The sequence below is a fragment of the Bufo bufo genome, chromosome 5, assembly GCF_905171765.1.
Source record: "Bufo bufo chromosome 5, aBufBuf1.1, whole genome shotgun sequence".
NCBI lineage: Eukaryota > Metazoa > Chordata > Amphibia > Anura > Bufonidae > Bufo > Bufo bufo.
This window is the reverse complement of record NC_053393.1, coordinates 549,187,159-549,204,480: the sequence shown is the minus strand read 5'-3', so window position 1 is coordinate 549,204,480 and position 17,322 is coordinate 549,187,159. Positions and strand designations below refer to the sequence as shown.

General features: G+C 44.8%; 1 protein-coding gene across 2 annotated transcripts; it reads right to left on the bottom strand.

Moving 5' to 3' along the window:
• Positions 1–3,051: 3,051 nt before the first annotated feature.
• On the bottom strand, positions 3,052–17,322 carry LOC121000783 (splicing factor U2af large subunit A-like). 2 transcript variants are annotated; one of them, XM_040431416.1, is made up of 9 exons: positions 17,162–17,322; positions 16,863–16,988; positions 16,580–16,639; positions 15,388–15,432; positions 13,720–13,830; positions 13,204–13,289; positions 13,056–13,161; positions 3,566–3,679; positions 3,052–3,350 (listed from the first exon to the last, which is right to left on the bottom strand). In XM_040431416.1, exons 1-8 carry the CDS (start codon positions 17,270–17,272, stop codon positions 3,593–3,595), a joined length of 732 nt encoding a protein of 243 aa, XP_040287350.1. In that variant the 5' UTR covers positions 17,273–17,322; the 3' UTR covers positions 3,052–3,350; positions 3,566–3,592. The 2 variants fall into 2 exon arrangements, with proteins under 2 accessions (XP_040287350.1, XP_040287349.1); XM_040431415.1 differs by having other exon boundaries at positions 13,056–13,289.

Sequence of the window (17,322 nt, the reverse complement as noted above, 5' to 3'; positions counted from 1 at the left end):
TTATTCTAAATGGGGGCGACTGGGGGTTATTATTCTGAATGCAGGGCCACAGCTGGTCATTATACAGTGGGGGGGGAATTGGGGGTTCATTATACTGTGTGAAGGGCCACTAGTAGTCATTATACTGTATAGGGGCCACTGGGGGTCATTATACCGTGTAGGAGCCACAGGGGGACATGTCAATGTAAAAAAATGCCTCATGGGGGCCCACTGGGATTTATCGCCCAAGGGCCCACATGAACCTGGAGCCGGCCCTGCTCACTACTGTCACCTGCGTCTCATCTTCTCCTCCAAGTCTTTTTTTATCATAATTGTATGTATTTTAAATTTGGCAACTTAAATTTTAATTTGTCACCTGCAGTCCTATGTAACAGCCCAGATAACAGTGATAACTTTCTGTGTGCAGATAATGTAGTAGATGTTCCATGCAGTCCTGTGTAACACCCCACATAACACAATAGTTACATAGTGTTACATAGGACTGCAGGGAACATCTATGAAATCTGTACTCAGAGTTATGAGATGGTGGGGGTCCGACTCCTGGCACCCCCCCAATCAGCTGTTTGAGGAGGCTGCAGCCTCTTTGCTCATCGCTGTCCATTTGATAGCCCTGCGCTCGGTACTGCAGCTCAGACCCGATCACTCAGATGAGACCACGTGAACCATGTCATATGGCCGAGGAAGAGACTTTGGCGCTTACGAAGCACCGCAGCCTCTTCATACAGAAAAAAACTATAACTAAAATGGGGGGGGGGGGGGGGGGTGAGTAGGTAGACAGGCCCGGGCCTATCATGTACTTAATCCGCCCCTGGGCAACGGGTTACTGTGGAGGTCACTGTCAAGGGGGTGGGCCCCTGAGGAGGTCACTGTCAAGGGGGCGGGCCCCTGAGGAGGTCACTGTCAAGGGGGCGGGCCCCTGAGGAGGTCAATGTCAAGGGGGCGGGCCCCTGAGGAGGTCAATGTCAAGGGGGCGGGCCCCTGAGGAGGTCACTGTCAAGGGGGCGGGCCCCTGAGGAGGTCACTGTCAAGTGAGTGAGGTGCTGTGAGGTCACTGTTAAAGGGGCGGGCTGCTGTGAAGGTCGAATTTAAAGGGATAGGCTGCTGTTGAGGTCCCATTTTAAGTGGCGGGGCACTGTGGGGGGGGGTGAGTGTTAAGGTGTGGGGGACTGTGGAGTTCACTGTTAAAGGGGCGGGGTGCTGTAGAGGTCACTGTTATGGGGGATACTGTTGACACACACAAGATGAAATTATACCCGTGTGAAGCCGGCTCCTTATGCTAGCCTAATATATAAAGCTGAGTGTGTGCATGTCCACTAAAGGAATCCGCACCGGCGCATTTACAATCACAAAATTTTGCACAGCCGCCCTTCTGTGACTCACGGAACGTCATAGACTATGTTTTGAGTGGAAATTTTCACCCCGCTCTTTCCAATTATTTGCCAAAAAATACGCTTAGTAACCCTAACCGCCAAACTCCAGGAGCCATTGTCTGTTGTGGCGGTCAGCCTGGAGATTCATCAGGTTGCACATAGCAACCAATCACAGCTCAGCTTCTATTTTGCTACAGGTCACTAATATGAGCTCTGATTGGTTGCTATAGGCAACGAAGGACATTCTTAGTATAAGAAGCTCATGTGCGAGTCCATAGGATGTGGATTGCGACGCTTAGTCAACGTGGCTGTAGAGGCCGATTTAACGGTGTATACCAATTCTGTGGGGTTTTATATACGGTCAATTAAAGACAATAATGGAATTTGATTGGACAGTCACTAATAAAGGGGGGGGGGGGGGCGACTGTGGAGGTTACTGTTAAGGGAGCAGGGTACTGGGGCAGTCACTGTTAAAGGGGCGGGCGCTGTGGAGGTCCCTGTAAAGGGGGAAGGCAACAGTGGACGGTCTGCTACGGAGGTCAGTGTTAAAGGGACGGGCCCCTGTGTACTGTCAATATCTTTTAACGACACACAGAAACATTAAAGGAAATAGATTAACTATACCCTTGCGAAGCCGCGTCTATCTGCTGGTAATGAATGAAGGCACTCTACTAGACATATCATTTATAAAGCACACTCTACCAGTACTATTGTTCATAGAGGGTACTATACTGGTAATATTATTTATAAAGAGCACTCTATTGGTACTATTGTTTATTGAGAGCACTATACTAGCAAAAGTGTCACTCCACCAGTACTCTTGTTTATAGAAAGAACTCACCTGGTACTGTATATAGAGGACACTATACTGGTAGTATTATTTATAGGCATGCCTCCACTGGTAGTATTGTTTCTGGAGAGCACTCTAATGTTACTATTGTTTTTAGAGAGCACTCTAATGTTACTATTGTTTTTAGAGAGCACTCTAATGTTACTATTGTTTTTAGAGAGCACTCTAATGTTACTATTGTTTTTAGAGAGCACTCTAATGTTACTATTGTTTTTAGAGAGCACTCTAATGTTACTATTGTTTCTGGAGAGCACTCTAATGTTACTATTGTTTTTAGAGAGCACTCTAATGTTACTATTGTTTTTAGAGAGCACTCTAATGTTACTATTGTTTCTGGAGAGCACTCTAATGTTACTATTGTTTCAGGAGAGCACTCTAATGTTACTATTGTTTCAGGAGAGCACTCTAATGTTACTATTGTTTTTAGAGAGCACTCTAATGTTACTATTGTTTTTAGAGAGCACTCTAATGTTACTATTGTTTCTGGAGAGCACTCTAATGTTACTATTGTTTCTGGAGAGCACTCTAATGTTACTATTGTTTTTAGAGAGCACTCTAATGTTACTATTGTTTCTGGAGAGCACTCTAATGTTACTATTGTTTCAGGAGAGCACTCTAATGTTACTATTGTTTTTAGAGAGCACTCTAATGTTACTGTTGTTTCTGTTGGCACTCTTCTGGAAGTGATGGTTTATGGCCTTTTACATAAATGACGCACATGAAGACCTCCGGGTTTTCTCATCCATCTAATTTGGGAGAACGGTGTGGTGGGGGCTCAGCAAGTTATAATGTTTTGGCTCCGTATCCACAAAACAAATTAGAGACATTTCATTACAACATTTCTTGGTGCAATTATTTTATTCATTACAAGTGGTGGTTCCTATATGCTTTCTGGTCTTCCCTGCCCTCAGAGATGACACTACATCCATGGTCCCAGCACAGGATCCGCCAGTACTTCTCCAGTGACAATATACAGATACGCCTTGTCCTATGTACTGAACAGTGATGTGAGGCTATAGAGGCTAAATACGTTGGCTACAAAGGTCATGCACTTAGAAATCTTCGTCCGTCGTCCACACCGGCTAAGAGGAAGATGGAGAGTCAGAGGATTCTCTTCACTCTGTTATATCCTGTAATGTAATATATCAGCAGTGGGTCAGCAATTTAGAGCGTAAGCTCTTTCACAATAGATATTATCACCAACAATAGTGTAATCAGCCCTGAGTGACATGATACACACCAGACTGCTAAATTCCAATAATTTCTTTCAAATGTCACTGTTGTCTGATGATGGTGCACAGATTTCCTGTGGCAGCTGCTTCATATTGTACATGTAGATTGTTACCTGTCTGTCATGATTGTCCATTTTCATCTACTCCATCTCTGGCGGGGCCGAGCCAATGGTAGTGAGAGACCCTCTGCGGTGCTGGCTCCTGTCCTTCCCTCTGCGGTGTCCTCTCTATATACAAAAAATATATATATACTGCTCCTATGTACAAGAATATAACTACTATAATACTGCTCCTATGTACAAGAATATAACTACTATAATACTGCTCCTATGTACAAGAATATAACTACTATAATACTGCTCCTATGTACAGGAATATAACTACTATAATACTGCTCCTATATATAAGAATATAACTACTATAATACTGCCTCCTATGTACAAGAATATAACTACTATAATACTGCTCCTATGTACAAGACTATAACTACTATAATACTGCTCCTATGTACAAGAATATAACTACTATAATACTGCTCCTATGTACAAGAATATAACTACTATAATACTGCCTCCTATGTACAAGAATATAACTACTATAATACTGCCTCCTATGTACAAGAATATAACTACTATAATACTGCTCCTATGTACAAGAATATAACTACTATAATACTGCTCCTATGTACAAGAATATAACTACTATAATACTGCCTCCTATGTACAAGAATATAACTACTATAATACTGCTCCTATGTACAAGAATATAACTACTATAATGCTGCTTCTATGTAGAAGAATATAACTACTATAATACTGCCTCCTATGTGCAAGAATATAACTACTATAATACTGCTCCTATGTACAAGAATAGAACTACTATAGGGGGCGGAGCTTGACCTTGGAGCTGAATGGTTGCTTGTTCCTGAGCTCCTCTCCCTGGCAGCTATTATAGCCCCTTTTATTAGCTATTTACTCAGTGCCAATGGGGAAACTAGGCAAGGATCGACACCCTGAGACACCAGAGCCGACAGGGGCCCGTTCCAGGCAACCGGAGATGGATAAATACCTCAAGAAACAGTCCAGGACTCCTGCTGCTGCTACAACAACCAGGAGGGCGCGGCAGCTCTCAGAAGCAGAGGAAGGCTCTGAGGCAGGAAGCACTTCTGATGTATCAGATTGCAGACCACTGCGAACAAGCTCCTCACTCTCCAAAACAGATCTCAGGGACATCCTGGAATCTGCTCTTGCACCTCTTAAAAAGGACTTGGAGGAGATAAAAGGAGACCTGCGGCAGATTGGGAATCGTGTGGAGTCCCTGGAGCTCGCACAGGAAGCCATCCTGGTGCATGAGGGTAAGACCCGTGCAGCCCTGCAAACCCACAGAGACTTGCTAAACGACGCGCTGATGCGCATAGAGGATCAGGAGAACCGGAGCCGGCGGCGAAATATTCGCATCCGCGGCCTACCCGAAAATATTGCGATTGACGCGCTTCATTCAGTCGCATGCGAAATTTTCTCCTCCCTGCTGGGAGCTGAGAGAGCAGCTCCGATTGTGATCGAGCGCATCCACAGGGCCTTAAGGCCCAAGCCAAAACCTGGTGAGCCGCCGCGGGATGTTGTTTGCGGCATATTAAGCTACGTGGACACTGCTGCACTGCTCAAGGCGGGAAGGGAGGCCGACCGCATCATGTATGGTGAGACCCCAGTCCTATTCTTTCAGGATCTGGCCCCCTCCACCTTAGCCAAGAGGCGCATCGTGAAGCCGCTCCTAGGGGCCCTTAAAGCCACAGCTACGCCATTCCGATGGCTCTATCCCTTCGGTCTGGCCATCTTGAAAAACGGGAGGCAGTATACGGTGCGGACCCCGGGTGACCTGAAAGCTATTTGGGGCCCTCTTGGGATTGAACCCATCACAGTTCCCTCGTGGATGCCGGCTGATCAAGGGGATCCCCTGCCTACCCCTCCGGGTATAGATTCGTGGCAGCAAGTTTCACCTTCCAGAGCTGGGAAACAAGGAAAAGGCCGGTCGCAAGCACCTGTTACCTGACTCTGTTCCGGGAGGCGCTGAAGGCGCTTTTGTTCACTCTTCACTGAGTTCAATGTTCTGTGACTTTGCTGGGTCCCAGGACGTAGGAACTCTGTCTGGCTCTGTCTGAGCTAAATTTTCATCGTTTGTCCATTGGTTTTGGACTTATTTTAGGTCTTGGCCCACTGCCCCGTTCTCATGGGTTTTGGGCCTGACCCTATGCTTTACTACCTTGCCTGCACGAGATGCAGGTTACGAGCTGTGCATTAGAGCACTGAATGCACTGTTAGTTATGCGGGGGTTATATGTCTGCACTGTTGTCAGTTATGTTACTGATTAATTCCTCTCCCTCACCCCCTTCCTTTCCACAACCGGTGGCCCCACAGGAGCCCCCCTCTGATAGATCCCGGCTGTCCGCCGCTATGAAAAAGGATCTCCATTGTGTCAGATGCTGGGTGGGGTCACGCGCTCCCTGTCCATGGGGAGACATTCTTTGTTATTTGGGTTGTGTTACTGTCTCATTTGTTATGTCTTTTCTTTTGACTTTCCCTTTGTCCTCCTTCCTCCCTTTCTTCTCCTTACTCCGTCCGTGGCTTTCCAGACTGGATGTCCTCTTGCTCTGGGCCGACAGGCCTCCTCTGTCTTCACTATGGCCTCTGTTGTAGTTGCCTCACTGAATGCCAAGGGTCTGAACGAGCCATGTAAGCGGTCTCAGGTGCTCTCCTTGTTACTGAAGGATGAAGCCTCCGTTGTATTCCTCCAAGAAACTCATTTTAAATCAGAGAAGATCCCGAAATTGTCCCAAAACGCATTCTCACAATGGTTCCATAGCTCTTTTGCCTCGGCTAGCAGGGGTGTCAGCGTGGCCGTCCACAAGCGCCTACCCTTCAAACACTCCGCTGTCCTTGCGGACACTGATGGTCGCTTCTTATTCGTTAGGGGGCACATCGCTGACGCGCCTGTTACCCTGGCTAATTTATATGCCCCCAATAGAGGTCAGATCCCCTGGCTCGTTCGGACTCTTGAGCAATTACAGGCTTTTAGTGAGGGCATGCTTGTATTAGGAGGTGACTTTAATGTGACTATGGAGCCAGGCCTTGACTCGTCCTCTCAGAGATCTGAGTTATCCCACAAACTTCTACGACGTCTGAAGACTGCGCTGAAGAAGTTGCGGGTTATTGATGTGTGGCGCACTATGCATCCCTCTGGTAGGGATTATACGTTTTATTCAAACGCTAAAAAATCCTTCCATAGGTTGGACTACTTGTTTTTATCCTCCCCCCATATTTCTCAGGTGGTAGACACGAGGATTGGGAACATTACGCTTTCTGATCACGCCCCAGTATTTCTCCGAGTGTCTATGACAGCTCTTCCTAAACGAGAGAGAACATGGCGTCTTAATGACACATTGATCTCCGACCCTACCAATGCAGCTAGAATCTCCCGGATTATGTCTGAATTCTTCTCTCTTAATGCAGTGGGCGACCCCCCTCCCTCTCCCTCCATCTTGTGGGAGACTCATAAGGCAGTGGTTAGAGGAGAATTAATTTCCCTGGGCTCGCATGTTAAAAAGTTGCGCTCCAAGGCTGTAGATGACCTGCTGTCCCGCATAGCGAGTCTTGAACTGACCCATAAGCAAACCCAGGCTCAGGCTGTGGCTGCTGAATTAGCGGAGGCCAGGACGGGACTGAAAAACTTGCTCAACGCCAAATCAGCGAAACTTATATTCCGCTCCAGGTTTAAAGCTTATGCTCATGGGAACAAAGGGAATAAACTGATGTCTGCCATGGCTAAGCAACGCCATGCGGATTCATTTATCCCTGCTATTCTAGATGCGAAAGGCAATAAGCACAAGTCGACTCACGATATAGCGAAAGCGTTTAGTGCCTTTTATGCGGATCTATATAACCTCCCCACTCCAGACCGTCCTGGTTCAGCCTCTATTGAGCAAGCCACAGATGAGTTCCTGTCCACTCTGAAGCTGCCCTCTGTTAGGCCCCTACAAGCTTCCCAACTAGTCGCCCCTGTATCAAGAGAGGAAATTGGCAAGGTCCTTTCCTCCATTCCTTCAGGTAAAAGTCCAGGCCCGGATGGACTCCCTATATCGTATTACAAGACCTTCAAAGACGTTTTGACTCCTCACTTTCAGGCACTCTGTAATTTCCTCCTGTCTGGAGGCTCTCTACCCCCCCACATAACTATAATCCATAAAGAAAACAAAGACCCCCTCCACTGTGGCAGTTATCGCCCGATTTCACTGCTAAATGCGGATGTCAAGTGGTGGGCCAAGATTCTGGCGCAGCGAATACAGCTGATCCTGCCGGATCTTATTGATAGCGAGCAAGTGGGGTTTGTGCGTGGCAGACAGGGCTGTGAAAACACGATACGTTTGCTCCATCTTATGGACTGGGCTAGAAGCTCCTCTACGCCTCTGGCTTTGCTGAGCACAGACGCGGAGAAGGCCTTCGACAGGGTCGGTTGGCATTATATGTCGCGGGCCCTGTCGAGGTTTGGTTTCCCAGATTCGTTTATATCTGCGATCTTCACTCTGTACTCAGCCCCGTCCGCCAAACTCAAAATAAATGGTACGCTTTCTCCCTCCTTTTCCATATCCAATGGGACGAGGCAGGGATGTCCTCTCTCCCCATCTCTGTTTGTCATAGTGATGGAGACTTTGCTGTGTAAGATCCGGCAGGATCCTGCGGTTAGGGGCTTGACCATTGATTCTCGGACCCACTTGACAGCCGCATTTGCAGATGACCTACTTATCATGACCTCCAATCCCGAAACATCCTTCCCTAGGCTTTTGTCTCTTTTTGAGGAGTTTGGCTATGTGTCAAACTTTAAAATCAACTATAGCAAGTCAATGGCCCTAAACGTTACTTGTCCAGAATCGGTTAAAGAGGCCCTTCAGATTACTACCCCCTTTCACTGGGCTACAAAAGACATAGTATTTCTGGGAGTGCACGTCCCGGCTCAGGCGAAGGACTTATTTGCTCTGAATTATGCCCCCTTATTGTCCTCAGTTAGGAGGCAGCTGCACTCTATTAGACTGCCGTTTATTTCCTGGTGTGGCAAGAGGAACTACCTCAAGACCTTTATAGCTCCTAAATTTTTGTACCTTCTGCAGGTGTTGCCTATCTGGCTGCCGCACTCATTTTTTGTAGACATCCGCAGAGTTTTCTCCCTCTTTTTGTGGGGAAGTAAACCCTCCAGAATTGCTTATTCGGTGCTGACCAGAGAGAGGAGGTTTGGCGGCTTTGGTCTGCCCGACATACGTTCCTACTATGTGGCCTTTCAACTATTTAGAGGTCTATCCCTCCTCAATAGCACTTATAGTGCTCCATATGTGTGTCTTGAGCGCTCTCTGCTCTCCACTAGAATGAAGCGGATTCTCTGGGGGCTGTCCCCTTGTTCTCCGGGTAGTTCCTCTTTGCCACTCCTATGGAAGGGTATGTTTGTTGAGTGGGCCAAGCAGTTTAAGGATAGAACACTTGAGTTTCCCATACCGGGTACTCCGCTTTCCTCTTTACAGTTTTATGTCCATCCGGAAGCCGAGAAGCCCTCAGGTATCTGGCCTCTTTTGGCCGAGATCCCTTTAAGTGAGATTAGGTCCCCGGATGGGTCCCTGGATTGGTCCACGGTCTTGAATGACCCTAAAGTCAAAAAAGCTTCCTTCCTACAGAGTTTTGCCCTGCAGAAGGAAATTAAGATGATTAAGCTACCACCCCCCACCACCTCTGGAACCCCCTCTTGGCTGTCTAAGAGACTATCAGATGCCCGTAGGATCCCTAAACCGCTGTCTACTATATATAAGGAGTTACTCTCAGCCTCCCCTCCTGAGCTACATTTCCTTTCTTCATGGGAAAGGGAATTGTCCATCCACCTTACAGACCCGGAAAGGGCTTTTGTCCTTACACACTCTCACGGCTTTAGCCGCTGTATTAAGGTACAAGAAAACTCGTATAAGCTGCTCACGAGATGGTACAAGTCCCCGGAGTTCTTGCATAGGCTTAATGCAGATTTCCCAAGTGAGTGCTGGAGGTGTAGAAAAGACGTAGGCTCTCTGTCACACATTTGGTGGCACTGTGAAAAGATTAAAGCGTTCTGGACCAGTATAGAAGCTCTGATAAATGAGGTGTGTGCTAAGCAGGTTAAGCTGGATCCTAAACTGATTCTGCTTTGGTGCCCTAATGACTCGCTTTCCCCCTGTAGATCTGATCTTCCTACTATGCTCATCACGGCGGCGAGACTGCTCATCCCGCTGCTTTGGAAGGATACTGAACCTCCCACTGTTTCGATGTGGAGGGATAAGGTGGATCAGATCTACAGGTTTGAAGAGCTGGCCCACTGGGAATCTTGCACGCGTTCCCGCTTTCTGAAAATCTGGTCGCCCTGGAAGACATATAGGAAGTTCCCCTGATGGAGTTGGGGAAAACTCCCCTCCCCCCCCCCCCCTTTCCTTTCCCTTCCTTTCCCTCTCTTTTCCTCTTATTTGTGTTATATTTGATTTTTATTGTCTGTCACATTTGATGTATCATTTTGTACAACATGTGTTGCACTGACATGCATTTGTGGTCACTTCCATGACCGATTTGTGACTTTGCCTTACCAGTGATGCTACGATGGTTTGTGATCGATTGATATGCCTTACTTACTTTGAATAAAAATAAATTTGGTTAAGAATATAACTACTATAATACTGCCTCCTATGTACAGGAATATAACTACTATAATACTGCCTCCTATGTACAAGAATATATCTACTATAATACTGCTCCTATGTACAAGAATATAAATACTATAATACTGCTCCTATGTACAGGAATATAACTACTATAATACTGCTCCTATGTACAAGACTATAACTACTATAATACTGCCTCCTATGTACAGGAATATAACTACTATAATACTGCCTCCTATGTATAAGAATATAACTACTATAATACTGCCTCCTATGTACAAGAATATAACTACTATAATACTGCCTCCTATGTACAAGAATATAACTACTATAATACTGCCTCCTATGTACAAGAATATAACTACTATAATACTGCCTCCTATGTACAGGAATATAACTACTATAATACTGCCTCCTATGTACAAGAATATATCTACTATAATACTGCTCCTATGTACAAGAATATAAATACTATAATACTGCTCCTATGTACAGGAATATAACTACTATAATACTGCTCCTATGTACAAGACTATAACTACTATAATACTGCCTCCTATGTACAGGAATATAACTACTATAATACTGCCTCCTATGTATAAGAATATAACTACTATAATACTGCCTCCTATGTACAGGAATATAACTACTATAATACTGCCTCCTATGTATAAGAATATAACTACTATAATACTGCCTCCTATGTACAAGAATATAACTACTATAATACTGCCTCCTATGTACAAGAATATAACTACTATAATACTGCCTCCTATGTACAGGAATATAACTACTATAATACTGCCTCCTATGTACAAGAATATATCTACTATAATACTGCTCCTATGTACAAGAATATAAATACTATAATACTGCTCCTATGTACAGGAATATAACTACTATAATACTGCTCCTATGTACAAGACTATAACTACTATAATACTGCCTCCTATGTACAGGAATATAACTACTATAATACTGCCTCCTATGTATAAGAATATAACTACTATAATACTGCCTCCTATGTACAGGAATATAACTACTATAATACTGCCTCCTATGTATAAGAATATAACTACTATAATACTGCCTCCTATGTACAAGAATATAACTACTATAATACTGCCTCCTATGTACAAGAATATAACTACTATAATACTGCCTCCTATGTACAAGAATATAACTACTATAATACTGCCTCCTATGTACAGGAATATAACTACTATAATACTGCCTCCTATGTACAAGAATATATCTACTATAATACTGCTCCTATGTACAAGAATATAAATACTATAATACTGCTCCTATGTACAGGAATATAACTACTATAATACTGCTCCTATGTACAAGACTATAACTACTATAATACTGCCTCCTATGTACAGGAATATAACTACTATAATACTGCCTCCTATGTATAAGAATATAACTACTATAATACTGCCTCCTATGTACAAGAATATAACTACTATAATACTGCCTCCTATGTACAAGAATATAACTACTATAATACTGCCTCCTATGTACAAGAATATAACTACTATAATACTGCTCCTATGTACAAGAATATAACTACTATAATACTGCTCCTATGTACAAGAATATAACTACTATAATACTGCTCCTATGTACAAGAATATAACTACTATAATACTGCTCCTATGTACAAGAATATAACTACTATAATACTGCTCCTATGTACAGGAATATAACTACTATAATACTGCCTCCTATGTACAAGAATATAACTACTATAATACTGCTCCTATGTACAAGAATATAACTACTATAATACTGCTCCTATGTACAAGAATATAACTACTATAATACTGCCCCTATGTACAAGAATATAACTACTATAATACTGCCTCCTATGTACAAGAATATAACTACTATAATACTGCTCCTATGTACAAGAATATACCTACTATAATACTGCTCCTATGTACAAGAATATAACTACTATAATACTGCTCCTATGTACAAGAATATAACTACTATAATACTGCTCCTATGTACAAGAATATAACTACTATAATACTGCCTCCTATGTACAAGAATATAACTACTATAATACTACCTCCTATGTACAAGAATATAACTACTATAATACTGCCTCCTATGTACAAGAATATTACTACTATAATACTGCTCATATGTACAAGAATATAACTACTATAATACTGCCTCCTATGTACAGGAATATAACTACTATAATACTGCCTCCTATGTGCAAGAATATAACTACTATAATACTGCCCTCTATGTACAAGAATATAACTACTATAATACTGCTCCTATGTATAAGAATATAACTACTATAATACTGCCCTCTATGTACAAGAATATAACTACTATAATACTGCCCTCTATGTACAAGAATATAACTACTATAATACTGCCTCCTATGTACAAGAATATAACTACTATAATACTGCTCCTATGTACAAGAATATAACTACTATAATACTGCTCCTATGTACAAGAATATAACTACTATAATACTGCTCCTATGTACAGGAATATTACTACTATAATACTGCTCCTATGTACAAGAATATAACTACTATAATACTGCTCCTATGTACAGGAATATAACTACTATAATACTGCTCCTATGTACAAGAATATAACTACTATAATACTGCTCCTATGTACAAGAATATAACTACTATAATACTGCTCCTATGTACAAGAATATAACTACTATAATACTGCTCCTATGTATAAGAATATAACTACTATAATACTGCTCCTATGTACAGGAATATTACTACTATAATACTGCCTCCTATGTATAACTACTATAGCGCTACCCCATGTATTATGAACATTCTTTTCTTGTACACTGTTGTGTGGTATATCTTGTACATGTGGATTGTTACCTGTCTGCCATTAGAGTCCATATTTATGCTCTCCCTGCTAAGGGCGCTGAATAACCCGCTGCGGTGCTGCTCTCTGTCCTTCCCTCCGCGGTGCTGCTCTCTGTCCATCCCTCCGCGGTCCTTCCCTCCGCGGTGCTGCTCTCGGTCCTTCCCTCCGCGGTGCTGCTCTCTGTCCTCCTTCCCTCTGTGGTGTTTGTGCCTCTTTTGGTTATGTCCGATCTCCGCGTCTTCTGCCTGTGGTGGAGACATGAGCTCGATGACGCAGGATACAGGCGGGGGCTGTGGACCCTCCGACTAGTATCCCCAGCACACAGGCCACACCTGCACGTACACTAATACATTGTAACAAACCCTGTGAGAAGTGTTAGGTCAGAAAACGTTTTCAGTATGTAAATGTAACGATGAATGCTCATATTCACCGACAGCAAGCAATGGTCTTGAAAATGATAGCAAAAGGAAACACAAACTATATTTCCAAGGTGCAGACCGTTTCATTATACAAGAATTAAAGGACGTCTGATTGTCATTTTTTACATTTGATGTTGGAGAACCCCTTTAAGTCCCAACCCAGCGTTATCTGTAAGACTCAATACCAGCATGGCGCATGCAGCTAAATAAGCGACTGTCCCTTTAACAGGGTGATACAGTGTGACTGACTGGTTACCTGAAAGTGGGCGTGCCGGTCTTCATGGTTCTTGTGTTTTCTCCTCCTCGTGTGACTCTTCTCCTTGTGATGTTTGTGCTTCCTCGTCAGTTTTTCGTGTTCATCTAAGTCCTGTGCGGGAAAATAATAGCGCTCAGAAGAGTTCCATCTGACCGTCTGGAGAAGAGCGGGCTGCAGGTAACAGCAGCACAGAGTGTTACAGGAAAGGAGTGTGCTAATCATGTGCACAGTCACAGAACAAGGAGCATCGATCCCAGCAGCACAGAGGATTACAGGAGTAGTGTGTTATTATTGTGTGAGGCCACAGTCTGGCAGAGTCTCTCAAAGCAGCACTGAGTATTTCAGGAGAGGAGTCTGTTGATATTGTGTGATGCCACAGTCTAGCAGAGTCTATCCAGCGGCACAGAGTATTTCAGAAGAGGAGTCTGTTGATATTGTGTGAGGTCACAGTCTAGCAGAGTCTATCCAGTGGCACAGAGTATTTCAGGAGAGGCGTCTGTTGATATTGTGTGAGGCCGGAGTCTTGCAGAGTCTCTCAAAGCAGCACTGAGTATTTCAGGAGAGGAGTCTGTTGATATTGTGTGATGCCACAGTCTAGCAGAGTCTATCCAGCGGCACAGAGTATTTCAGGAAAGGTGTCTGTTGATATTGTGTGAGGCCGAAGTGTAGCAGAGTCTATCCAGCGGCACAGAGTATTTCAGGAGAGGGGCGTGCTGATCAGGTAATGATATTAGTAGGGGTTGGATATGGCAGTGTTATATGTCAGATGCAGAATGGAGACAAATAGAAGGTCACAGACTAAGGTTCCCAGCAGCACAGAGTATGTCAGGAATAGTGTGATCACGATCTGTCATTTCTGGGACATGCCCTCTCCCAGCACTATTCCACCAGTAGAACAGCGCCCCCCATCTGCACATTTTGGATCTACATTTGCTGATGTTCCAGCGTTTGGTCCCTACACCCCGCACCCCGGCACAGCAGATAAAACCGCCTGCGTCTGCTCTCACAGGATTCCAGACACGTGACGCACTCGCTGGACGCCGTGATGACAACGACGGAAATGAACAAGTCTGGAGATGTTTAATGTCTTCCGTCCTCCCATTAATCTACGCTCCCCCGTCTCGCCCCGTTTCTTGCTTTGCTTACAGAAATCCAGATGTCGCCCCTCAGGGTCCAGCTGCTTGTCATCTGCGCCCTTCACTTTCTGCCTAATCCCATAAGAAGTGATGAAGGAGGAATTTCCCGTGGGCGTCTTATTGCTCAAGAAGCCTCTGTGGCCTCTGTGGGTGTATATGGACTGATGGAGGTGGCGGTAATACGGGGGCCTTACCGTTACACCTAGAAGCTCAGCTCTCTTTGCAACTGCCACATCCTCTGCATTTTGATTGACAGGTCCAGGTGTAAGGACGTTCACACTGTCTGGTCCAGGGCGTGCAGCAGTTGGAGAGACAGCAGAGCCCATCGGTGTAACGGAAACGCCCCCGTTGCTCCTATAGGCTCATTTGCATATATTAAAGCATACTGTATGAACATGGGACCAACACAAGTGCACGTGTAACGGGTCAGCCGGTGTCATAGGGACAAAGCTGCTGACAGACGCCCTTTAAGCCCTGGCTCTTAAAGGGGCGCCTCCGAGCAGTGGCTTGCACACCTTCACTTTTTACTTACCCTTTGCTGACGTGACACTGGGGCGAGGACCTTCACATCTTTCAACTGGGAAGTCAAGAAAAATAAGAGATCAGAGCTGGGAAGGCTCTCTCCTCTCTGCCAAGAAGATCCAGAGGCAAAATGTACCAGCTGTGGTGCTAGCATTTAGTCACAGAGTCGCCCAGGCGTCATAAACATGCACAACCCCTACTCTATCCTCCCTTCCTTCTTCTGCGGCTTCTACTCTTATACTAAAGTCAGTATAAATCAGTCCTCTAGGGGGAGCTCACTACATACAGATTATACAGCCACCACTAGAGGGAGCTCACTACATACAGATTATACAGCCACCACTAGAGGGAGCTCACTACATACAGAGTATACTGTCACCACTAGGGGGAGATCACTACATACAGATTATACAGCCATCACTAGGGGGAGCTTACTACATACAGATTATACAGCCACCACTAGAGGGAGCTCACTATATACAGATTATACAGCCACCACTAGAGGGAGCTCACTACATACAGATTATACAGCCACCACTAGAGGGAGCTCACTACATACAGATTATACAGCCACCACTAGAGGGAGCTCACTGTATACAGATTATACAGCCACCACTAGAGGGAGCTCACTGTATACAGATTATACAACCACCACTAGAGGGAGCTCACTGCATACAGATTATACAACCACCACTAGAGGGAGCTCACTACATACAGATTATACAGTCACCACTAGAGGGAGCTCACCATATACAGATTATACAGCCACCACTAGAGGGAGCTCACCATATACAGATTATACAGCCACCACTAGAGGGAGCTCACTATATACAGATTATACAGCCACCACTAGAGGGAGCTCACTATATACAGATTATACAGCCACCACTAGAGGGAGCTCACTACATACAGATTATACAGCCACCACTAGAGGGAGCTCACTACATACAGATTATACAGCCACCACTAGAGAAAGCTCACTACATACAGATTATACAGCCACCACTAGAGGGAGCTCACTACATACAGAGTATACAGCCACCACTAGAGGGAGCTCACTACATACAGAGTATACAGCCACCACTAGAGGGAGCTCACTATATACAGATTATACAGCCACCACTAGAGGGAGCTCACTACATACAGATTATACAGCCACCACTAGTTAGAGCATTAGGGGAGGTGTGGATTGGGGACATTACCTTCAAGTTAAACACAGGTGAGAAACATCCAGGGCATTTCTTGCGTTGCTGTTGTGTGTTCTGCAATAGATGATGGGAGTATTAGTTGCTGTGGATTCGATGACTTCCCCTATACCAGTGATGGGCAAACTGTGGCTCTCCAGCTGTTGTAAAACTACAAATCCCATCATGCCCTGCTGTAGGCTGATAGCTGTAGGCAGACTGGGCATACTGGGAGTTGTAGTTTCACAACAGCTGGAAAGCCGCAGTTTGCCCATCACTGCCCTATACAGTGTATACTGACCCTCTTGTCCCGTGTGGTGGGAAGTTTGATCAGGGCGGAGTACAACCCGGAGTTCCTCCGGAGCGGTTTGCCTCTCTTTTTATTGTCTCCCGTGGATCGAATTTCCCGGATATGGACAAACTCTCCCTATAAGAGAGGAAATCTCATAATGAAACCGTGAAATCACTCCCATCATCCTGCATCAGGAGATCACACACAATGTATCACTCCCATCATCCCACACCAGGAGATCGCACACAATGTATCTCTGCAGGATCACATCCATTGCTGTAGTAGTAAGTCTCTCTGGGGTCACTTACCTGCGCTCCCTCATCCTTGGCTTCTACCTCAGGCTGAGCCTGGTCCTGGGGAGACGCCGTCACCAAGAAGACGCCAAGAGCAACGCACCCCAAAACCAGCAGCCCCCGCATGTCTGCCGGACTCCAAACTACAGTCACAATGAGAAGTCCACCACCCCTCC

Bases quoted from the DNA above. Each gene is read 5' to 3' on its own strand.
- LOC121000783 (XM_040431415.1), bottom strand. From the start codon at position 17,272: ATGCGGGGGCTGCTGGTTTTGGGGTGCGTTGCTCTTGGCGTCTTCTTG. The intron at 16,640-16,862 runs GTCAGTATACAC...CATCTATTGCAG, and splicing joins CCACCACACGGGACAAGAGG to AACACACAACAGCAACGCAA. The intron at 15,433-16,579 runs GTAATGTCCCCA...TTGACTTCCCAG, and splicing joins CACCTGTGTTTAACTTGAAG to TTGAAAGATGTGAAGGTCCT.